Raw genomic sequence first — 24,485 nt, 5'->3', positions numbered from 1 at the left:
AAGACGGTGGTGCTGCGGAGTTCTGGGAAGTGTAGTCCAGGAGCTCCATGTAGTCGCAGGTACTTCCATTGAAGAAGGTGGGTCTCGGGAATTCTGGGAAGTGTAGTCCAGGAGTGCCGGTTGGTCGCAGGCACTTCCGCCCCAGGAGGACGCCGTAGCAGCCATCTTTTCCCTGATTATAGTGTTTCAGGTCCGCTGTCCACGACCCATTCAAACTTCTCCCGAAAACGCACCTGGGTCCCGCAGCCACCAGCATTTCATTTGGGGAGAAAGAGGAAGAGCGGCTAAAAACGGAGGTTTGATAGCCCAGGGTAGGGATTCGCGTTCTCCTGGGCGGAACTTCTTTGCGCGTTGGGGACCTGCCCTGGATGGGGCGGGCTCTGGTTGTGCTGCTCCGGGTTTAAGGGTCTCCCGGGCTCTCTGCACCCCTGTCCTGGCTCCCCACCTGCGAGCTAGCCGTCTTCATACGGGTGGGTTACTGGGTAGGCTACTTAATCCCTCTGTGTCTTGGTTTGCTGTTCTGTAAAAGGGAAGTAAAAGTAATACCTTCCTAATACAGTGTTGTGAGGAATACAGTGTTGTGAGGAAAGAAGCGAGGTAGTACAAGTAAAAGGTTTATAACTGCCTGGCAGGAGACTTCTTGTTACTAATACTGCTGTAATTATCCGAGAAGCGCCCATTTCTCAGTGAGGTTCTGTGAGCCCAGGCAGCTGAATTGTCCTGGACTCCTGACCTTTTTTTGGAAGGAGAGTTGCTTCTAGCTGGTACTGGGGAGTGTGATTTATCGGGAACGGAAACACAAACCTGGTATTTATCGCAACCTCCTTTCCTTCCCCAGCCCTGACTTCTCAAAAAGCGCTGCGCGGAGGAGGAGGCATCAGCTCCGCGTGAGAAGGACCTGGCATTCTTCTACTGAGATAGTCGCGTAAATTGGAGAATGCGTGGCACACGCACTTGAGTAGTGATTGTAGCTGAGCCTTAGTTGCTAAGTTCGATTCTAAAAGCTTTACGCAAATGAACACATTTCCGTCACACAGTGGCTCTGCTAAGTGGTACTGCTGTTTTTCCTACTTTATTTTATTGTTTTAAAGATTCATTTTATTTAGAGAGAGACAGCACGAGCTGGGGAGGGGCAGAAGCAGAGGGAGACGGAGAGGAAGAGAATCTCAAGCAGACTCCCCACTGCGAAGCCCTACATGGGGCTGGATCCTATGACCCAGAGATCATGACCCAAGTGGACACCAAGAGCCTGATGCTTAACCCACTGAGTCACCCTGGTGCCTGTCAATTACTTAAGTTTGGCCTGTTTGCTCTGTTAGTGACCGTCAGCCAAAACCTCCCAGGAACATACCTGTAATCAAAGAGTTAAGTTTGCTTTAGCTTGCTGAAGCAAAGAAGCCCACACACCCAGGTGTCTTGGTAAAAGGCTATTAGGTGGGGCTGCTTATAGGGTTTTGGCTTGTGTTAGCTGAGTTGGGGAGTTTTAAGCAGTGAGGATTTGTTCTGGTTCGCATGCTGTTCGAAAGCAGAAGCAAGTTGATGACTGGATGTTGTAATTATTTTTAGCTGGTAGATGGGAGAAACAAAATGAGACTTCAGTTGTCACTATTAATAAAGTAGTCAGTCACTCATGTTGGGGGGGGGCAGTTCTTGGGTTTGTTTTTTTTTTCCTGTCATTGTAGAATGTCTTTGTCTCTGTGTTACGGAGTCTCTTGTCCTTTTCTTCATCACGATCACTGAGACTGAGTGGCCCTGTCAGATTCTCGCTGATTAGTGGGAAACACCAAGTTCTAGCTGTTGGTCCTGCTAGCTTCCAGTGCCATTTTTGGGGTGTTGCATACTTGTATTTTTTTTTTTTTTTTTTTGCTGAACCATTTGAGGGCAAGCTAGAAACTGATCAAAATGGAATTAATTACATTGATAACACACTGGTATCTAATCCACAGCCCATATTCAGTTTTCCCAGTTTCCCCAATAAAGTCTCTGAGAGCAGTTTTCTTTTTCTAGTTCAGGGTCCAGTCCTGTGATATGCATTAAACTTAGTTTTTATTTCATTAATCTCCTTTAATCTGGAATGATTCCAGAGCACTTGGCTGGTCCAGTGGTAGAGCATGCGACTCTTGATCTCCGGGTTGTGAGTTTGAGCTCCCATTGGATATAAAGATTACTTAAAACAAAACAAAACAAAAAAATAGAATGAATCCTCTGACTTTGTTTAGCTCATGATATTCACGAAGAATATTGGCAAATTATTTTGTAGAATGTCCCTCTTTTTTTGGTTTATGTGATGTTTATGATTAGGTTCAGGCTCTGCATTAGCAGCAGGGATGCTACAGAAGTAAGTGGTGAGGCCCCTTCTCAGTGCATCATGGGAAGTACGTGTCCGTTTGTGGGTTTGTCCCAATTGCTGGTTTCAACTTTGTTTTCTTCGGTAAGGTATCTGCCAGTTAATATTTTGAGACCATGTGACTATCTTACTTCTTCCCAAACTTTCACCATTTTTTTAGCATCCATTGATGATTTTCTGAACTGTCTTTCATTCTACATTTTTTGGTTTGCCTTCTGCTATCGGGGGAACTTTCTCTTCTCACTTGTTTATTTCTTATACATTCCTTTATTTATGACAATATGTTTACAACTCAGATGCCTGTCTTTTTTATTTAACTTAGGTATGGACTGTCAACCTGTTTTTTTGTTGTTGCAACATCTTGGGCTTGATTAGTTTTCTTTACCTCAATGCCTACCTGTCAAAAGTGCACACTTCCTGCTTAGAAAGAAACTTCACTTATTTTTATACCTTTTTATAAAAAGTTGGCCATGTCAATTTAGATATTATTGTTGAGGTAACAAATTATCAGGAAGACAGCCAGAGATTTTGAGCAGTCCCTGACTCATGACATGACAGAGCAACAACCTGTGAACTCCACATATTTTAACAATATTCTCTTGGTAGAAATCACATTTATAGGGATAATTTCAAACTATAGAATATCATTCTGCAGTTGGAAAGAAATAGAAACTGAGAGTGCTCTGATAGCTTCCTACCTTACAGCAGTCCCATGAGGTTGATACCATTGTTCTCCCCCACTTGCAGGTGACAGAACTGAGGCAAAGAGATGTTAATCATCTTCCCAAGATGACACTGCTAGTGAATAGCCTAGCCAGGACTTCAGCCCGTGCATATTGACTCCGAAGCCTTCTCTTACTGCTGTTGTCTCAGTTTATACCCTGCCCAGAATAAGAATTACTACTGCAGAAGCTACAGGCACACTGGGACGGGGCCATTTATGTGGTTGGGCAGGTTGGTCCTCGAACTCCTACTGAAAGGGGTCAGGGGGGGTATCTGGTACGCATGCCGAGTTCTGCTCATCACGCCATGTTCACCTGCACTGTCCCATAGGTTAATGACATACTTGACAAGTTTCCATTGACTTTTTTCTCCTTTCCCAGTCTGTCTTTCTAGGATTCTGTTTCGCCAGAAGGAAAGAGAATATGAACATGTTCAAGGTGAGTAGAGCTTGCCTTTCTTACTGTTAAAAATGTCATTTTAGGGGCACCTGGGGAGCTCAGTTGGTTAAGCATCTGCCTTTGGCTCCGGTTGTGATCTCTGGGTCCTGGGATCGAGCCCCACATTGGGCTCCCTGCTCGTTCTCTCTCTCTCTCTCTCTCAAATAAATAAATAAAATCTTTAAAAAAAAATGTCATTTTAGTCCTCAGAGACTGGACACAAGTTCTCTTTTAAGGAGAGTGCATCTGAGGACTTGTTGAGTGTGTCAGGTGCTTTTTTCTTTATGACTTTTAAGTTTAATTGGTTTTGGTTTTAGCTTTTATTTCATTATTTTTTTAATCTCACAAGTAAAAGTAGAAAACTTGCGGTGCCTGGGTGGCTCAGTCGTTAAGCATCTGCCTTCGGCTCAGGTCATGATCTCAGGGTCCTGGGATCGAGCCCCGCATTGGGCTCCCTGCTCGGCGGGAAGCCTGCTTCTCCCTCTCCCACTCCCCCTGCTTGTGTTCCCTCTCTCGCTGTGTCTTTCTCTGTCAAATAAATAAATAAAATCTTTAAAAAAAAAAAAAAGTAGAAAACTAAATAGAAATGAAAATAATCTTGCACTTCACTACTTCCGTGTATTTGTATTCATAACATAGATACAGCTTTATTTCTTTTAAGGTTTTTAAAAAATCTTTCATATCTTTATTTTGTTTTATTTATTTATTACTTTTTAAATTTTGTTTTATTTTTAAATGGAAGCGTAGTTGACATATTAGTTTCAGGTGTATAATACAGTGACTTGACAATTAGATGCATTGCAAAATGCTCACCATGATAAGTGTAATTACAGTCTGTCACTGCACAAAGTTATTGTATTATTATTGATTATATTCCTTATGCTGTACTTTTCATCCCCTGACTTATTTTATAGCTGGAAGTTTGTACTTTTTTTCCTTCTCATCTGTTTGTCAATCCCCCAACCCCATAACATACACTTGAATCTTTTTTTTTTTATTTAATACTATGCAACAATTTTTTTTAAGTTTTTATTTTTTAAAAGTCTCTCCTGATTTAACCTATTTCTCAAAAAACAGTCCTGAAAATTACTGCCTTTTTTTTTGTCCTTAACAAGTACTCAAAATTGAAGAGGTATGTTTTATATCTGGTGCATTGGATATTTTTTGGTAGGATACTCAAATATGGCACAGTGCGTCAGGATGAGACTTCAGCTTCACAAGAAAAGATACTGTTAGAAGCTTTTTTTTTTTTTTTAAAGATTTATTTTATTTATTTGAGAGAGCGAGAATGAGAGAGAGTACATGAGAGGGGGGAGGGTCAGAGGGAGAAGCAGGCTCCTCCCTGAGCAGGGAGCCCGATGCGGGACTCGATCCCGGGACTCCAGGATCATGACCTGAGCCGAAGGCAGTTGCTTAACCCAACTGAGCCACCCAGGCGCCCCTGTTAGAAGCTTTCTAATTAAAGAGCTAGACTCATGCCTAAGTCACATTCATGCCTAAGTCACAAACCCTATGTGTATTTTATTTACTGTTTTTTTCCTTAGTGTATTTTTTTATTATTATTTATTTCTTAAAAATTTTATTTATTTGAGAGAGAGTGAGCACGAGCAGGGGGAGGGCAGAGGGAGAGGGAGAAGCAGGCTCCCTGCTAAGCAGGAAGCCTGACATGGGCTCAGATCCAGGACCCCGGGATCATGACCTGAGCTGAAGGCAGATGCTTAACCAACTGAGCCACCCAGGTGCCCCCAGTGTATTTTTTTTTTAATCAAAGTAATACATAACCTTAGTTTAAAAAATCCAGGGGTACTAAAGGACTTGTCGCTCACTGCATTGACACCTCAGAACAATTTTATAAAGAGGTGCTTGGTTTTATCTTCAATTTATTTATTTTTTTAAAAGATTTTATTTATTTGAGAAAGAGAGCATGAGCCTGCGAGCGCTCAAGCCGGGCAGGGGCAGAGGGGGGAGGGGCAGAGCAAGAGGGAGAAGCAGACTCCCTGCTGGGCAGGGAGCCTGACCTGGGGCTCGATCCCAGGACCCTGAGATCATGACGTGAGCCGAAGGCAGACACTTAACCAACTGAGCCACCCAGGTGCCCCTATCTTCATTTTAGATACAAAGACAAGCAGTTGTGAAAAAGACATCTGCTTAAATTCACACACAACACCAGAGATCTGGGGTCAGAGTATGGTATTCAAGTGAAGACAGATGCAGGAGGAGAGAGAGTTTCTCATTCAGTGACCTGGCATGCCCTTTTGGTTTATTTCCACAAAGAACGCCACCCTGACGTGGTTCCCACTTCAGTGGGAAGGCAGGTGCTATCAAACACTGCTGGGGCTAAACTGTTCAATGTTTCTGGGGTAATTGGCAGTGTTAATTAAAAAGTAAAACCTTTTTAGTTTAGGATGCAGCTGTTAGAATTCTAGGGAGTTTGCTTATTACAGTGCTCACTGAGAGGGCCAGGTAAATAGAGCTTTCTTTTCCAGAGCAGCACTTTTGATGAGGCTGAGGAAGATCGGTGTGTGGCATCAGCAGGAGAGAAGGAGAAGGGCTGGGAAATCTACAGATTGCTCAGGGGCCAGAGCACCTCCCCACCCTTCATCCCCACCTGTCCCCACCCGTCCCCACCCATCCTCCCACCTCTCGCAGTGGACCTTGGGTATAAGATTGAGCTTGTGTGGGGGCGCCTGGGTGGCTCAGTCGTTAAGCGTCTGCCTTCGGCTCAGGTCATGGTCCCAGGGTCCTGGGATCGAGTCCCACATCGGGCTCCCCGCTCAGCGGGAAGCCTGCTTCTCTCTCTCCCACTCCCCCTGATTGTGTTCCCTCTCTCGCTGTGTCTCTATCAAATAAATAAATAAAATCTTTAAAAAAAAAAAAAAAAAGATTGAGCTTGTATGTGTTTGTTGTAGGAGACGGTGACGTTCAAGGACGTGGCGGTGGCCTTCACAGAGGAGGAGCTGGGGCTGCTGGACTCTGCCCAGAGGAAGCTATACCAGGACGTCATGTTAGAAAACTTCAGGAACCTGGTCTCAGTGGGTGAGAACAGCCTCCCTCTGGAGGATCTTTGTCACCTTGGGGTTTTAAGGCTTTGGGGCTCTTGAAATGGTTCCCTGAGTTTGGGGATTGGACTTTGCTAATTCCTGTGGGACACAGGATGTTTCTGATCTTTCTGAACAGGATCTTTCAGGTCTTTTTCATTTGGGTTTTTGTGAAGGACTATAAATGGACAGTATACTGCTACACCTTGTCAATTTGATTTCAGATTTCACTCCTATCGCATTAGTGAATTCTAAAACTGATCTACTGAATTCTATGAGCAGTTTTGAATGAAATCAATAGGAGAGAGAATATCAGAACTTCTTAGGACACATTGCAGCAAAAAACTGGTTGATTGCATGAGTGTGTGAGGGCCACTGGGAGATTCAGTGAAAACAGACATGGGTTAGAAATAGGTCATTCAAACTTTCTTTGGATAGTACATATGTCTATGTATGTAGTTGGGTCATGAAGTAAGTGCTGTTTCTTCAATGGGTCATGATTAAAAAAAGGTTTGAAAAACACACTTTCGATACCTTGAATATGCAGTTGGAACTCAAATTTCCAGTAAATTTTAGTTCTAGCATGTTTATTTTATTTATTTATTTTTTAACATACCTACTTGCAATTTTAATTAACAGTTATAATCAAAAAACAGATTTATATACTTGGTAAGGCCCTTTTTTTTTTTAAAGATTTTATTTATTTATTTGATAGAGAGACACAGCGAGAGAGGGAACACAGGCAGGGGGAATGGGAGAGAGTGAAGCAGGCTTCCCGTGGAGCAGGGAGTCCGACGCGGGGCTCAATCCCAGAACCCCGGGATCATGACCTGAGCTGAAGGCAGACGCTTAACGACTGAGCCACCCAGGCGCCCTGAAGGCCCTTGTTTTAATATAAGTACAAACCTTGAGGATATATTTTTTGAAGTCGGCTTCACTTTATAGACTGATAAATCCACTGTCCAAAAGTCACAGTGTTGCTTTTATTACTAATCCATCCATAAATTAAATCCACGTGGAGGGGCGCCTGGGTGGCTCAGTTGCATTCATTTTAACTCGTGATTTTGCATGTTCTTAGGACATCAGCCCTTTAAACGAGATCAATGGCACATAGAAAGAGAAGAGAGGCTCTGGTTGATGAAGACAGCAACCCAGATAGAGAGAAATGTAGGTAAGAACGAAGCAACTGTGCGTTGTCACAGTTACCTGTCCATCTGTTTTGTTTCTCGCCACCTGTGTGCTGTCGCCTGTGTCCAGGTGCCAACCCTCTGTCCTGGATTATTGCAGAAGTCTTTGCAGTGGTGCCTGCCCCCACCCTTCTTTGGTCTGTGCTTTAAGTAGCGGCCTGAGGGATCCTTTATGACTTTAAGTCCGATTATGTTAGTCTTCTGTTCAAAATTCTCTTACGGCTTCTTTAGAATAAAAACCACTTAAAGCAGCTTCTAGAGAGTCCTCTGTGGTCTGCTCCCACGGCGTGTCTAAATACATCTGTCCTTCCTCTTGCTCCATTTTTTCTGCCTACGGTGTCTTCCCTGCCATTTCTCAGACCTGCGAAGGAAGCTTCTGCCTCAGAGCCCTTCACTTGTTCCTCTCTGCCCGGAATAGTCTCTCACCTGTAACCCTTCAGGCCCCTTCTTTACTTCTTTCAGGTCACTCAGTTCTCATCTCATGTGAGGACTCTGACCACCCTGTTGAAAATGCCATTCTCTCTTGACTCTCTCTGCGCTGCCTTATTTTGGGTGATCATCGTCTCACATATTTTTATTCATTTGTTTATTTTATCTTTGTCTCCTCACTGGAGTGTAATCTTCAAGAGTAGAGGAATTTTGTTTGTTTTGTTGATTGTTCACTATCCTCAGTGCTTAGAATAGTCCTGGTACATGGCAGGGGCTCTGTAAATCTTTGTTGAATAAATAGGAAAGCCTGCCCTCCACGGAAATAGCTAAGAGGTGAACAGATCCATGTGAAGAAGGGATATTGCAAAATATTTTTTGTTTTTAAATGAATTCTTAACCTAATTCTAATTTCTCGGCTGCCTATGGTATATGTGTGTGTGTTTGCCTTTCTGTACGAGTCGACCCGCACCAGCTCGTGCAGAGCCCTGTGCAGAATGTGTAGCACTGTCTTTGTAACCAAATCGAACACCATTCTTTCCCTGTGACCTTCCTTTAGTAGCAGAGCATACTCATCTGGGGAGGAGATTCTTTTTTGGTAGAGGATTCTTTGGTCCACTTCTTAGGCAGCTCCCCCAGAGGAGGGAAAAAAATTCACCTTCCATATCTCTTATATCAGGGAATGGAAGGTCTCAGAAAATAGCCAGCTTGTGAGTTAGCCTTTCCCTTAAAAGATTTGCCCAGCCGCGTCCCATTTGCTTCTTCCGAAATGCACATACGGAATCATAAATGGATCTTACGTCGTATCCTCAGATGTAGTGTTGGTGTATAGATGTAAATATACGACTTTCGAAAGCATTTCATACGATGACAGCTTTACTGCTTGAGAATCATCTAAACATTCCCTAATAGTTCCTAGTCTGTTTCTTCTAAACATCGTAAGTGATGGAATTTATTTCCCAGCTCACCAATAAACTGCATTCTGCACTTAGAAACAGTCATTTTAAGGGGAACCCTCCTACACTGTTGGTGGGAATGCAAGCTGGTGCAGCTACTCTGGAAAATAGTATGGAGGTTCCTCAAAAAGTTGAAAATAGAGCTACCATACGATCCAGCAATTGCACTACTGAGTATTTACCCCAGAGATACAAAAGTAGGGATCCGAAAGGGTACGTGCACCCCGATGTTTATAGCAGCAATGTCCACAATAGCCAAACTGTGGAAAGAGCCAAGATGTCCATCGACAGATGAATGGATAAAGAAGATGTGGTGTATATATATATATACATACATACACACAATAGAGTATTATGCAGCCATCAAAAGGAATGAGATCTTGCCATTTGCAATGACATGGATGGAACTGGAGGGTATTATGCTGAGCGAAATAAGTCCAACAGAGAAAGACATATATCATATGACCTCACTGATATGAGGAATTTTTAATCTCAGGAAACAAACTGAGGGTTGCTAGAGTGGGGGGTGGGGTGGGAGGGATGGGGTGGCTGGGTGATAGACACTGGGGAGGGTATGTGCTCTGGTAAGCACTGTGAATTGTGCAAGACTGTTGAATCACAGACCTGTATCTCTGAAACAAATAATACATTATATGTTAAGAAAAAAAAAAGAAGAAGATAGCAGGAGGGGAAGAATGAAGGGGGGAAATCGGAGGGGGAGACGAACCATGAGAGACGATGGACTCTGAAAAACAAACTGAGGGTTCTAGAGGGGGGGGGGGGGGGAGGATGGGTTAGCCTGGTGATGGGTATTAGGGAGGGCACGTTCTGCATGGAGCACTGGGTGTTACGCACAAACAATGAATCATGGAACACTACATAAAAAACTAATGATGTAATGTATGGTGATTAACATAACAATAAAAAATTAAAAAAAAAAAAGAAAGAGTCATTCTTGTTGAAGGCCAATGTATCTATATCCAAAAATTTTCCACACTATTTTCAAAGAGACAGCATTCTTTCCTGACCTCTAAATTTGACTCCTTTTGGGGCACCTGGGTGGCTCAGATGGTTAAGCCTCTGCCTTGGGCTCAGGATCGAGCCCCACATCGGGCTCCTGGCTTAGCGGGGAGTCTGCTTCTCCCTCTCCCTCTGCCTCTCCCCCTGCTCATGCTCTCTCTGTATTTCTGTGTCTCAAATGAATAAGTAAAATCTTAAAAAAAAAAAATTTGATTCCTTTTGAGGTGGGGGCAGGCATTTAGGTGGGGGAAGGCATTTAGAGAGACAGTACAGAAGCCTCAGAAGGATCTAGTGTATGGATCTTCATGCTTTTCTTTCTTTAGCACGCTTGATTTTCTCCTCAGTACCCCCTTGGTATACTGCTGTCTGTGGTGTAGCCTTTCATCTTCTTAGCAAACTGTATTTTCCCATTCTTGTCCTATTTCACATACCTTACTTATAAAAGCTCTTTTGCTACTCTGACTTGTATACACTTGAACTGGGATTTAGAATTCTAGATAATCTCAGACATCAGATTGGGATCCATCTATGCATGCATTTCTTGAACACCTACTAACTGCTAGGCACTGTTAAAAGCTGTCAACACTGCAAAATGCTTGTCCTTATTGATACTGTGCTATGGTGGGAAAGACACGTAATTTTTGAAAAATGACTTAAATCGTGTGTCGGATGGCAGTAATTTTGTTTTTGTTGGATTTCATTAATGCTAAGTGGTCGGTTTCCATCACTATATAAGCCAGAGTATTTCATATATGGTGAAAAAGATAAGCTGAACCATCCTGAGGTTCATTAAAGTCTCGTACTGTGTCCTAAGTATGAAATCTTGACTCTTTGAACAAAGTTTTCACTTGTCCACATCTCTGAATTCTGTCCCTATAGGAGGGAACGATCAAAGTGAGCTGAGGACCGTTCAAGACAGAGGACCACATGAAGAGCTTTCCTGCTGGCAAATCTGGCAACACATTGCAAATGACCTATCCAGATGTCAAAACTCCATGATAAATAGTTCTCAGCTTCACAAACAAGGTGATTCCCCCTGCCAGCTTGGGGCAGGACTCGCTATTCAAATTTCTGAAGATGAGAACTGTATACTAAATTGTAAAGTGGATGGTCCTAATGGTACTGAAAGCTCAGACTTTCCAATTTTGAGAGCCCAGGACTCATGGAGGAAAACTTCTTTGACTGAGTCACAGAGTTATCGGAATAGATACCAACAAATTTCCATGAAGAATAAGCTGTGTCAGTGTAAACAGGATGTTGATCCCATCAGTTGGATTTCACATCACCTAGATCCTGGAATACACAGAAGTGACCAATCTTACAGCGACGATGATTGTGAGAAAGACAGCATGAAGATTTCAACATTGGACCAGGATAGTATGACTCACACAGGACAAAAACCTTACGAGTGTAATGAATGTGAAAAATCCTTCAGTGATCTCTCTACCTTTGATCTTCCTCAGCAGTTACACTCAAAAGTGAAGTCTCATACCTGTAGTGAATGTGGAAAAGGCTTCCGTTATAGCTCAGTTCTTCATATTCATCAGAGAGTTCATGTGGAAGAGAAAGGCTATAAGTGTGGTGAGTGTGGTAAGGAATTCAGTCAGAGCTCACTTCTGCAAACCCATCAGAAAGTCCACACTGTAGAGAAGCCATTTAAATGTGAGGAGTGTGGGAAGGGCTTTGGTCGTAGATCAGCACTTACTGTTCATTGCAAAGTCCACACAGGAGAGAAGCCTTATCATTGTGAGGAGTGTGGGCGGGCCTTCAGTCAGGCCTCTCATCTCCAGGACCATCAGAGAGTCCACACTGGGGAGAAACCATTCAGATGCGATGCATGTGGTAAAAGCTTCAGTCGGAATTCACATCTTCAATCCCATCAGAGAGTCCACACGGGAGAGAAACCATACAAATGTGAGGAGTGTGGGAAGGGCTTCATTTGTAGCTCAAATCTATACATTCATCAGAGGGTCCACACAGGAGAAAAACCCTACAAATGTGAGGAATGTGGTAAAGGCTTTAGTCGGCCTTCAAGTCTTCAGGCCCATCAGGGTGTTCACACTGGAGAGAAATCCTACATATGTAATGTGTGTGGTAAAGGCTTTACTCTGAGTTCAAATCTTCAAGCACATCAGAGAGTCCACACAGGAGAGAAGCCATACAAATGCGATGAGTGTGGGAAGAGCTTCAGGAGGAACTCCCATTATCAAGTTCATCTGGTAGTCCACACAGGGGAGAAACCCTATAAATGTGAGGTATGTGGAAAGGGCTTCAGTCAGAGTTCATATCTTCAAATCCATCTGAAGGCACACAGTGTAGAGAAACCTTACAAGTGTGAGGAGTGCGGGCAGGGCTTCAATCAGAGTTCCCGACTTCAGATTCACCAGCTGATCCATACTGGCGAGAAACCATACAAATGTGAAGAGTGTGGGAAGGGATTCAGTCGTAGAGCAGATCTCAAAATTCACTGCAGAATCCACACAGGAGAGAAACCATATAATTGTGAGGAGTGTGGGAAAGTATTTAGGCAGGCCTCAAATCTTCTGGCCCATCAGAGAGTCCATAGTGGAGAGAAACCATTCAAATGTGAGGAGTGTGGGAAGAGTTTTGGTCGCAGTTCACACCTTCAAGCCCATCAGAAAGTCCACACGGGAGAAAAGCCGTACAAATGTGAGGAGTGTGGGAAGGGCTTCAAATGGAGCTTGAATCTTGACATGCATCAGAGGGTCCACACAGGAGAGAAACCCTACAAGTGTGGGGAGTGTGGTAAGCACTTCAGTCAGGCCTCAAGTCTTCAGCTTCATCAGAGCGTCCACACTGGAGAGAAACCTTACAAGTGTGACGTGTGTGGTAAGGTCTTCAGTCGCTCTTCACAGCTGCAGTCTCATCAGAGAGTTCACACAGGGGAGAAACCTTACAAGTGTGAGACGTGTGGTAAGAGCTTCAGCTGGCGATCAAATCTTACCATTCATCACAGAATCCATGCTGGTGATAAATCCTATAAAAGTAATAGGAGTGGGAAGAACATCAGAGAGTCCACCCAGGGAAATAGTTGTATAAAATGATTTTTTAAAAGAAAACCCAAGTGTCATGTGAATTCTTCCAATCATGAAGTTCAAAAGAAAAAATCATTTATTTCACGAAAGTCAATGTTTGAGCCACCGCTTAACATACCCCAGTAGTCAGGAGGCCACACAGCAGAGAACACTTGAAAGTGGCATAGTAAGGTACGGTTTGAACTTTGACCTTTATTAAATACTACTCAGGGGAGAGGCTTTGGAAAGGATGAGTTTTATCAGGGCTTGTAGAAAAGTATGATGGACACACTAAAATTAATGCCCATTAGAATGTAAGCTCCATAAATGCAGAGACTTGTTCTCTACATAGTCTTAACATTGCCAGGTACTTGGGAGGTGCTCAATATTTGTTAAATTAATAAATGGGGGAAATGTATATTTGAAAATTGTGTTGAGATCACCTCCAGAATTTCATAAAAATTTGTATTCAGAACGGGTAACCTACTTGTGGCCTTAATAAAATTAATTCAGGGAGACAGTTGAAAGGCGAGAAAACTACTCAGTACTGCAGTCTGTCCCAGCCTCTTACCAAGTTGGGTCTTATCTTGGACTTTGAATTTACACTGCATAAAATCAGTGGATAGTCATCTTTTGTGACAGCATAGACTGAAAATTGATTGCTAATCCTACAATAAGCCATTACACTGTTTATTTTATTTTATTTATTTATTTATTTATTTTAAAGATTTTTATTTATTTGTTTAACACAGAGAGAGCACAAGTAGGCAGAGCAGCAGACAGAGGGAGAGGGAGAAGCAGGCTCTCCGCCGAGCAGGGAGCCCCATGCGGGGCTCGATCCCAGGACCCTGGGATCATGACCTGAGCCGAAGGCAGCCACTTAACGACTGAGCCACCCAGGCGCCCCTACACTGTTTATTTTAATTCTCAAGAATGTCAAGGCAGGGGTTTAAGTGTCAAAGTTATACTAATGACATACATTTCTTAGTAAATGTTGAATTGATCGTTGGTTTCTTATTCTCCACATTTCCATCCAGACTGGATGTGATTGCCTTCTAAATAAGGGTTTTAGCATTACTTTCATTGAAACTTCTTAGGTAGGGACGCCTTGGTGGCTCAGTCAGTTAAGCGTCTGCCTTCAGCTCAGGTCATGATTCTGGGGTCCTGGGATTGAGTCCCGCATCGGGCCTCTTGCTCAGTGCGGAGCCTGCTTCTCCCTCTGCCTGCTGCTCCCCCTGCTTGTGTTCTCTCTCTGACAAGTAAATGATTAAAACTTCAGGAAAAAAAAAAAACAACAAAAAACTTCTTGGGTAGAGAGGCTATTTGAAGTAGATTACTTTTGTCAAGTTCTTTACCCTATTACTCCCTCTCCCCAGGAGTAGAAAGAAGAAAAAATTATTTGTTGGAATGTGGTAATTTTATCAAACACGTTGGTTAGTGGGGCATGACTGACTTTCACACCTTTTCCTAGCAGTGGATCTGACACTGGGCTCGATCTCACAACCCTGAGATCATGATCTGAGCTGAAATCAAGAGTTGGACGATTTAAAAAAAAAGAGTTGGGCGATCTAACTGGATGAGCCACCCAGGTACCCGAAATAATTGCTTTTTGAAGTTGGTCAGTATGTATCAAAATCCAGAATGTGGAATCCCTTTCATCAGGAGATGGTAGAATAAGAATTTATGATTAGGAGATTCAAATAGGAGAAGAAGATCAGTAGCACATCAGTGCTGTTAATTTTGTAAAAGTGGAAATGTTCATCAGTAGGAATTTATATAAATATATTTTGATAAACTTATGCAATAACAGATTCATTAAAATGATGGCTAAGACTTAAGATAGAAGAAGTAACAGTTTAAGGTAGTTTAGGGACATCAAATACCTTAAACATGTGTGTGTCTCTGAATGTGTTAATAATGCATCCAGTCATGTGAAGGGATATTTACCCTATATAAAGTGGCAAGATTTTCAGGGATTTTTCAATATTTTACTCAGATTTTTTATTAAGCATCAGTTTTATAGTAAAATACTGTTACTTTGTGGTAACAGTAAACTATAATTTTAAAAATTTATAAGAACATACCCCTTACAGTGAGAAATTCTATCATCATGTGGTATATAAAACCAAAACTAAGGAATAGAACTCTGGAAATCAGTTGTTAAAAAAATTTCTGTGGTCACTGAGAGACATATATTAGCGAGTGTAATTAATGTATTTGAAGTTTAAGCATAAGTCCATGTGAATAGAAGATTCTAGTGTAATTCCAACAGTGGAAATTTATACATCCTGATTCTTGTCAGACTTCCCTACTGGGTGAATGGATATCCCAGGGTGCTGGCAGTCCCTTCCAGTCTGATTAAGGAAGTAGCTGAGTCTTTCCAGACACCATGGCACAGAGAACCTTGAACTGTGGGAGAAAAGGAATGATGAGAAAACTGTTTACAGAGTAACTGAGTAGGCAAATCATAAAGATGGAGAATGAAAGTACATATGTTTTGAGGTAAAATTTAACAAAGATTCCCTAAGGAAAAGATACCCATAAGGGAGCATCTAGCATGATGGGAACAAGCTGTTGAGCGGGTTTGAATACCATTTCCTACTTAGTCATTTCACTGACACTTAACGCTTATTTGGTTAAAGGGCTTTACTCAGCAAATACATATATATATATGGTTTCCAAAGTTGACTTCTTGGACCACACCTTCACATGCTATGTAAAGTATATGCTACCTCAAATTGTGTTAGATATGAGAAATCCTAGGTCTTCCATGTTGAGTTTTGTTTAGTAGATACCAGGATAGCCCATCAACCCTCAAGGTAATTTTAGTTTAGTGTGTTAAACAGGAGGTTGGCAAGCTGTTTCCTGTGGGCCAAATGTGGTCCACTGCCTTTAAAGGTTTATTGGAACATCGTCATGCCCATTCATTTATGTATCTATGGCTGTTTTCTCATTGCAGTGACAGAGTTTAGTAGTTGTGACAAACACTGGCCCACAAAACCCAAAATACTTTCTGGCCCTTTACAGAAAACACCTGTCGATCCCTGTGTTAAACCAAAAAGATTTGTCTCCCATAACTGGAAAGGCCACAAGTAGAGCAGAATTTCAACCTGGTTCAGTCAGGATTTCAGAATGGTTTCCTTTTGATTCTTTTATCTGCCCTTCTGACTGATCTTGTTCTTTAGGTTGGTCCAAAGATGGTGGTAACAATAGGGACTTCCTGTTTCTTCACAGCCAGTGAAAGAGAACTAGTCTTTCATTTGTAATAATGGGTAGTTCACTACTCTCTCCGAGTGTGCATGGCTCCTCTGACCTTGACTCCCATCTACACTAAAGATTAAACTTCTGTGTATCCAGTTCCATTGACCTTTGCAGGCCATTCAGTTTCAACTCCCACTTGACACCATCGGCTCATACTTATTTTGGCCTCTGGGGGATTTTCCTATCTTAGTTTTGAGCGTGGCTACATATTAAGACTTTGGGGACTTGTTATATAGAGTAAGCATTTCTTTTTCTTTTTCTTTTCTTTCTTTTTTTTTTTTTTTAACAAAAAAAGGGACCCAAAGTCAAATTCAGTCAGCAACTGAAGGATAACACATTGATTGGTTCACAACCTTGTAGATTCTTTTACGTTATAGGGCATCAAAGGGAAGGAATAGAATCCTGAAAAATTGAGGTGGGAATATATGGGCAGGTTCTAACAAAGTTGAGGTCTTTGACCTCTAAACTTAGGTGAGTCTCCTTTGCCGTTAGGAGGAAGCTTTTGCTCTGCTCTGACGTAGTCTCCTCTTGCCTGAAGAACCTGTAATGATCTCCCCCAAGATGGTTTCCTTGCAGGAAACTAGATCCTCTGGTGAGCTTTTCTTATTCTGACCTGAGTCAACATGAGAGTTGTGGCCCCTCAGCCAATTCCATAACGTGGGTCAGTTCCCATTTCCAGAGCACCTTAAAGGTCAGGCTGGGTCCTTTTTAAAGAATCTGATATACTGCCAAAACTGTATACCATAAATTGTTCTAGACTTCCTCAAAGTGACTTGCAGCTATATTTTATGGAGGTCATATATTAGGTAAGTGGAAATAACCAGAATATGGAGGGGTTACTGGACACTGGAGATGACATTACTCCTGGAACCTCAAGTGCATTGTGCTCAGCAATTAATAGTGGGGCTTATAAACAACAAATAATGGATGCTTTTGCTCAGGTCCATGTATGATAGTCTGAATGGATTCCTGAGCCCATCATCTGGTTATTTTCCAAGTTCCAGAATGCAGAGTTGCAATAGAAATACCCAACAATTGGCAGAATCCTCACCTTGGTTCCCTCACCAATGAAACAAGGACTATTTTGATAAGAAAGGACAAGTAAACACTGTAACTGCCTTGTATGTACCAAAATAGAAAACCAAAAGCAATACCACATTCTTCAAGGGATTCTAGAGATTAGTACCCCTAGTGGTATCTTGGAAGTCATAGGGGTCATGTTTTCTATCATACCCCTCTTCAGTTTACTCATGTGACCTGTGCAGAAGACAGGCGAATCTTGGAGAATGACATGGGATTATTGTAAATTTAATTAGGACTTGACATGACTTGCAGCTTCAGATGGGGTTTTATTGCTGGAGCAAATCACCACATCTGCTGGCACCTGATATGCAGCTATTGCGCTAACGTGCTTTTCCCCCTCTGTACCTGTTAGTAAACATCATCCAACGAAGTTTAGTTTCATCTGGTAGGGCCATTAATACGCTTTTATGGCCCCAGCTCAGAGCTATACCAACTTTTCAATCTTTGTTCACAGTTGAGTCCAGGAATTGGCAAACTACTGTCCAAGGGGCAAATCTGGCTGCCACTTGTTTTTGTAAATAAAATTTTACTGAAACATAGCCATGACCACTCTACATTTTGTCTATGGGGCTTTCAGACTAATATGGCAGAGCTGAGTATTTGTGAGAGTTGTCTGTGTGGTCTGCAAAGCCTAAAATAATAACTGTCTGGCTCTTTACAGAAATGATTTTATGACCCCTGATATATATCTGATGACATATGAAGTGTCTGTGACAGATACGGACACTGCACGGAGCTCGCAGCATACATATTTGGGATTTGGAAGCAATGTTACGCCATTCTCTGCAGATGGCATTACTCCTGAGAAAGCAGCTTCTAGCTTCTTTGATCCCTAGTTAAAACTAAATATTTGGCCATGAGCCAGGAAATTACCATGCAACGAAGTCATAAATTTGAGCATGCCAGCAGCATTTCAGCTTCAAGAGGCAGTGACACAGATGAGACTGGGTTTAGACAGAAGTCACAAGCTGCCTGAACAAGTGATTCAGATTGCCATAGCTCCTCTTCCGGCTACTGTGACTCCCGTCTCTCAGCCCATGCCAGTGGCCTCATGAGGAGTTCTCTGATCAGTTGAATGAGAAGGGAAAAATTTGGTACTGTTCTCCAAAGAGAATTACCCACCCCCCTGCTAGGAATTTGGTTACACCAGACCCCTTCCACCATGGAAGGGACAGCACACTGTTTTCACTGGAGAAAAGTTGCTCTAGATAAGGAATTGCCTTTCCTGCTCCAGTGCTTCTGCAAAAGCACCATCTGTGGACCTTACAAAATACTGTGTTCTCCCTCATGGTATTCCATCTACCACTGCTTGTGTTTAAAAAAAAAAAAGAATTGTAGCAATTAGGCTCATGTTTGCAGGATTCACCGATCTTATACCATGTTCCCTGTTAACTGTTCTGCCTCAGTGGCTGGATGTGCCTGGATTCTCAGAATTCCTACAAACTCTGATACCTCCTTCCACATTTGTGTAAGGTTTAATTCCTATTTTAAAATTCCCTTATCTCTAAAATCATTGTGACACAGCTTTCCTGATTGAACACTGGCTGGTACTGAACCCTGGAGTGTAAGTGCCTGACATTAAGCTATTGATTGCTGAGGCATCCATTTAAAAGAAAAGTCATTTTGAATAATCATATCGCCAGCTATATGACATAGTTTCTAGCAAAACAACCAGATGAGGATCTAGGCCATCTACATCCATGAGCTTACCCTTTCAGTTGCCGTGGGTGACCTAGATAACTGACCACTTGGGTGACCTGGCTTCTGCTCTTCCATCCCCTAATTCCATTTGTATGTTGCCGTTTAGCCAATAATGAGTGAACCCACATGAAACCCCAGACATCCCACCCTTGGACTCAATCAAAGGCAAATAGCACAATTCAACAATGGGCCAAAGGATTTGAATAGACATTTCTTCAAAGAAGTCAGAGAAATGGCCGATAAGCACATGAAAAGATGGTCAACATCATTAGTTGTTAGGAAAATGTAAATCAAAACTATAATGAGATAGCATTTCACATTCACCAGACTGGCTATATCCAAAGGATTGGAAGTGGAAAAATCAGAACCATCACACGTTGTGAGTGGGAATGTACAATGGTCTGAAGCCTTTGGAAAACAGTCCAGCAGTTTCTCAAAGGTTAATCTAGCTATTATTTGTAAATGTAAGCATATGAATATGCTGTGAACCAACAAATGCATTCCTTAGATATGTGTCCTAAATAAATTCTCATACATTTGTATAGGACTATGGAGATGTATTGCATCATTATTGCCAATGGAAAATTGGGTGTCTGTCATGGAAGAGTAAATAGATAAGATGTTGTAGGCGAGTTCTATAAAATAGATTAGTGTGGGGCACCTGGGTGGCTCTGTCTGTTAAGCATCTGCCTTCAGCTCAGGTCATGATCCCAGGGTCCTGGAATTAAGCCCCGCATCGGGCTCCCTGCTCAGCAGAGAGCCTGCTTTCTCCTCTCCCTCTGCTGCTCCTCCTGCTTGTGCTCTCTCTCTGTCAAATAAATAAAATCTAAAAAAAAAAAATAGATTAGATGTATGCTAAAAACATGGATGAATCTTAAAGACATACTACTGAATGAGGAAAGTAAAAAATCAATTTAGTTTTTTGCACAATACCACATATAAATTAAAAATATGTGCCCACAAAACCACACCACACATATTTTGCACAAGAACACACACAAAAAGAAATAGTTGACACTAGAACAACACAGGGATTAGGGACACTGTCCCACCCAATTGAAAATCTGCATATAACTTTTGACTTCCCCAAAGCTTAATAGCCTACTATTGACCAAAGCATTACTGATAAACAGCACATATTTTGTATGTTACATGTATTATATATTGTATTCTTACAATAAAGTAAGCTAGAGAAAAGAAAATGTTATTAAGAAAATCATAAGGAAGATAAAATATATTTATAGTACTGTACTATATTTATTGAAAAATAATCCATGTATAAGAGAACCTGCATGGTTCAAACCTGTGTTGTTCAAAAGTCAATTGTACATCAAATGAAATAATATCCTATGGGATAGACGAGTGAATGAAAGTGTTCCATGGGGAAAATAAAGGATAAGTGCAAAATTATTTTATCATATTTTATCACATTTGTCCAGGATTTCAATTGTACTGAAAAAAATTTCTGAAATATGCTTTAAAATATTTCAGCAAGAATCTTTTTTGAAAAGTGTGAATAGGCTAAAAGGAACAAGAGTTTTTGTCAAATGCATAAAATATTCCAGCAAGAATCTTTTTGCAAAGTGTGAATGGGCTAAAAGAACAAGAGTTTTTGTCAATGCACAATAAGCTTGACCAGTTTGCTGGATACCAGGCCCAGTACAATTTCATTAAAAGGGTGGTATTCAGCATTCTCTTCTGATTCCTGTCCTCAGAGATAAAATTTTCAACATTTTATCGCTAAGTATTACATGTAATTGTTGTGTAAGTCTCTTTAGAGGTTATGTTGCTAAAGAAAAAGTCATCGTATTTTAGTTTTAAGGTGGATTTTTCTAGGAGTTTATAACCATTTCACATATATTTTCAAATTTATCACTGTAATGTTTCCCCTGATGTTTTCTTAGTATCTTTACTGATGTTGCCATTTTTATCACTGAAATTGGTAATGTGTCCTTTCTTTTTTTTCTTGGGTCACTCTTATTGAATTTCATCAATTTTATTGTTTTATTCATAGACTGGTCTTCTGGCCTTTTAAAAAAATTCAGTCTATTTTGTTTTCCATTTCATGAATTTCTTATCTTCATCATTTCCTTCCATCTACTTACTGTAGTTTTTGTTTATTAAATTCCTGAGATGGAAGTTTCCATTTTTATTTTCAGCTTCTCTTCTGTTTTAGTAAATGCTCTTAAGACTCTACAGTTCCTCCTAGGTATTAAAACTTCCCACTCTGATTGCGAATGTTTTTCTCCTTGTAATTCTGTCAATTTTGGTTTTTTTTGGGGGGGGGGTAGGGGCAGAGGGAGCAGGTGAGAGAGACTCTCAAGCAGGCTCCATACCGCGTGGAGAGTCCTGCATGGGGCTGGATCCCACAACCCCAGGATCATGTCCTGAGCCAAAATCAGGAGTCAGTAGCTTAACTAACTGAGCCACCCAGGTGCCTCTTAATTTTGCTTTTTAAAGTTTGCTTTATATTACGTTGAGGCTGTTATTCTTGATAATTTGAAGCTTATGAAGTGTTTCTTTGTATACCTCCTAATGCGTTTATCTTCAAGGACTATTTGTCCAGTATTAATACATTTTAAAATTATAGAAATAATTTGAAGCCTAGGATGATGTTCTCTTTCTCTAGAAGAGATTTTCATTTGTTTTTGCTAGGTGCTTGAAGAGTGTGACAAAAAAGGTTCGCTCTAATCCAATTTCAAGTAGTGAGGTGATTTGGCGTTTGTCTTCACTCTCTACCAAAGACAATCCATTTCCGTTCTATTTTTACTGCTACAGGGCAGCTCTTTGGGATTACTCACCACCCTACCCCGACCCTCGTGAGCCCCTCCCCCCCGAGTGGCTAAAGTGCTGCTCAGTTTTCAATAACAGAATCGGTAGGAGGCACCAAGGAAGAAACTCACAGCCTAAAATGACACAATTTCACCAAGATTCACTCTGGCCCTCTAGGAGTTAATACACAGACGCTCAGGGTACCCGGAAGTATTTTCGCTTCAGGGGGCGGAGCTCGAGCGTCATTCATCTCGGGCATTCTGGGAGGTGTAGTCTGGGGTCCTTGTAGCCAGGAGCGCTTCCGCTTCTGGACGGCGGGGCGCGGGAATTGTGGGAAGTGGTCCAGGAGTTCCCTCCAGTCGGAAGGAGACTCGCTGTAGGAGGGCTACGTTGCTGCTCACCTTCCTGTCAAGTAGATGTGTCTTCCATCCCAGGGACACTTCCAAGCCTGGAACTGCCCAAGGCTGGGCGGGGAGCCAGCGGGGCCCCTGTTCTCTGGAAAAGTAGGAGAAGCCGCGGCCGGCAGAGGAGAGTGGAGTTGGGAGAGATTTGCGTTCCCCTCCTCTAAGCCTCCCGCATGGAGCACCTGGTGCTGCTAGGGGTTGGGACGGTCCGGGGGTCTCGTGTCTGAAGGTCTCCTAGCACTCCAGCCGGCTTTGCTCATCTACCAGTCAGCTCTTCCTAGCAGAACAACGTTATGCGATTTACTTAATCTCTCTTGGTCTCGTTATTGTCATCTTTCAAGTAGTGTCATTGGTAGTGGTTCCTTATCATTTTACATGAATTAATTCATGAAATGACCACAACAGCCTTATGAGATAGATAATGCTATTTTTTTTTTTTTTTAAGCAGAGGTAGTTGGGAATAAAACATCCTACTAACACGGAAAGTCCTCTCTACATAATGTAGAAAAGTAAGCTATCTTATTACTGAATACTCACATTCAGAGCACAGTATAGTAGGTAATTTGGGGGAAGAGATTACAAAGAATGAAGTTTCACACTATACAGTCAAGCAGTTACAAGCTTTTTATACCATTATATTTTTAAAAACTGGATACATGCAGTCCAACCACTAGATACATGCATTCTCAGATTAACAATATCTTGTCTTCCTATAAGAGGACTTGACTGCTCCATTTGCTGCAAATTCTTTGATAAATTTATGCTAAATTTACTTGGGAATCATCTTAGTTAATTGACTTTATCCGAGGGAGTAATGAAATGTATCTTATCTCCCCTGTTAACAGATCTACAGTTCAGAGAGAAGCACCTTGGTTCAACTCCCACAGTGATAGGGACACTGGATTATTTTCTCAGACGTTTACATTTAAAGGGTACAAAGCCCTGACCTTTATTTTTTAATTTTTAATTTTTTAATTTAAAACCCAGACCTTTGAAAAACACTTCTGGATTTTAAACTTGGTAAGAAGCTTATTTAGCCTCTAACAAGATTTACATGTGTGTCTAAAGGTCAGAGAAAAGATCCAAAAAGTACTGGGTTTCCTATGGAAATGCTCTAAGAAAAAGGGCAGGGAGAATGCATCTTTTGGACAAGGAAAATTCTTTTTTTTTCTTTTTACTTACTCTTGGTGAGCTTACCTTGTTTGCCCAAAACTTACAGCTGGTAAGAGGCAGAACTGCCATTTGAACCCAAGGTGTTACCCAATGTTGTACATTTAAAAAAAATAACATAGGAAATAGTTCTGTATATGGTTTGAGGAAGTCTTTTTCTATCAGGTTTGGAAGATGGTTTGGGGCTTTATACTTTATATTCTCATTATAGAAAAATGCATGCCCATTATAGAGAGATTAAGACTACAAAAATATAAAAAAGAAAGAATAGGAATCACCCATAACCTCAGGATTTAGACATAACCACTGTTAACATTTGTAATGCATTTACGCATTGGTGCTGTACTACAAATGGTATTTCTTCCTTAAATATTTATTATGGAAAAACCCGAATGTACACAAACAGAGAAAATAGTGTAATGCACCCCGCATCAGTCATCTGCAACCCTTGTCAACATTTTTCCTGTCTTATTTCATCCGTTCCCCTTCTCACACAAAATACTTTCTTGGAGGATTGGGGGAAGGAGGAGCTGACATTTCTTTTAAGTAGGCTCCATGCCTAGTGTGGAGTCCAGTGCAGGGTTTGAACTCACGACCCTGAGATCAAGACCTGAACTGAGATCAAGAGTCGGATGCTTACCCGACTGAGCCACCCAGGAACCCCAGAGCTGATGTATTTTAAACCAAAACCAAGTCCCAGTCATAGAGTCAGTAGAGTCCAAAATCCGTTAACATGTCGATTGTACATGGAGAGCAAAGGAGAGTAAATGTTAACTTCAGGGTTTTCATTCTTGGCAACTAGGAGGATGGTTGTTATATAAGGAAGTCAGGAGGTGTAGAAACATTGAAGTTTGGAGGGGAGTAATTATGAATTTGGTTTCTTTATTTGGAGTTTGACTTGGCATAGTCCTGTAGATCTTCATTT

At 41.6% G+C, this 24,485-nt stretch overlaps 1 protein-coding gene across 7 annotated transcripts; it reads left to right on the top strand.

Annotated features, from left to right (window-relative positions):
* Positions 1–151: 151 nt before the first annotated feature.
* LOC116622234 (zinc finger protein 226-like) lies at positions 152–13,835 on the top strand. 7 transcript variants are annotated; one of them, XM_032388515.1, is made up of 7 exons: positions 152–296; positions 839–887; positions 3,095–3,301; positions 3,451–3,507; positions 6,417–6,543; positions 7,624–7,716; positions 11,014–13,835. In XM_032388515.1, the coding sequence occupies exons 4-7, from the start codon at positions 3,493–3,495 to the stop codon at positions 13,197–13,199; spliced, it is 2,421 nt and encodes an 806-aa protein (XP_032244406.1). In that variant the 5' UTR covers positions 152–296; positions 839–887; positions 3,095–3,301; positions 3,451–3,492; the 3' UTR covers positions 13,200–13,835. The 7 variants fall into 7 exon arrangements, with proteins under 7 accessions (XP_032244406.1, XP_032244404.1, XP_032244403.1 ...); XM_032388513.1 differs by having other exon boundaries at positions 839–1,052; XM_032388512.1 differs by having other exon boundaries at positions 158–311; positions 839–1,052.
* The last annotated feature ends 10,650 nt before the right edge of the window (positions 13,836–24,485 follow it).

Source organism: Phoca vitulina, unplaced genomic scaffold (genome assembly GCF_004348235.1).
Source record: "Phoca vitulina isolate PV1807 unplaced genomic scaffold, GSC_HSeal_1.0 scaffold52, whole genome shotgun sequence".
Classification (NCBI taxonomy): domain Eukaryota; kingdom Metazoa; phylum Chordata; class Mammalia; order Carnivora; family Phocidae; genus Phoca; species Phoca vitulina.
This window is presented reverse-complemented; position numbering and strand designations above follow the sequence as displayed.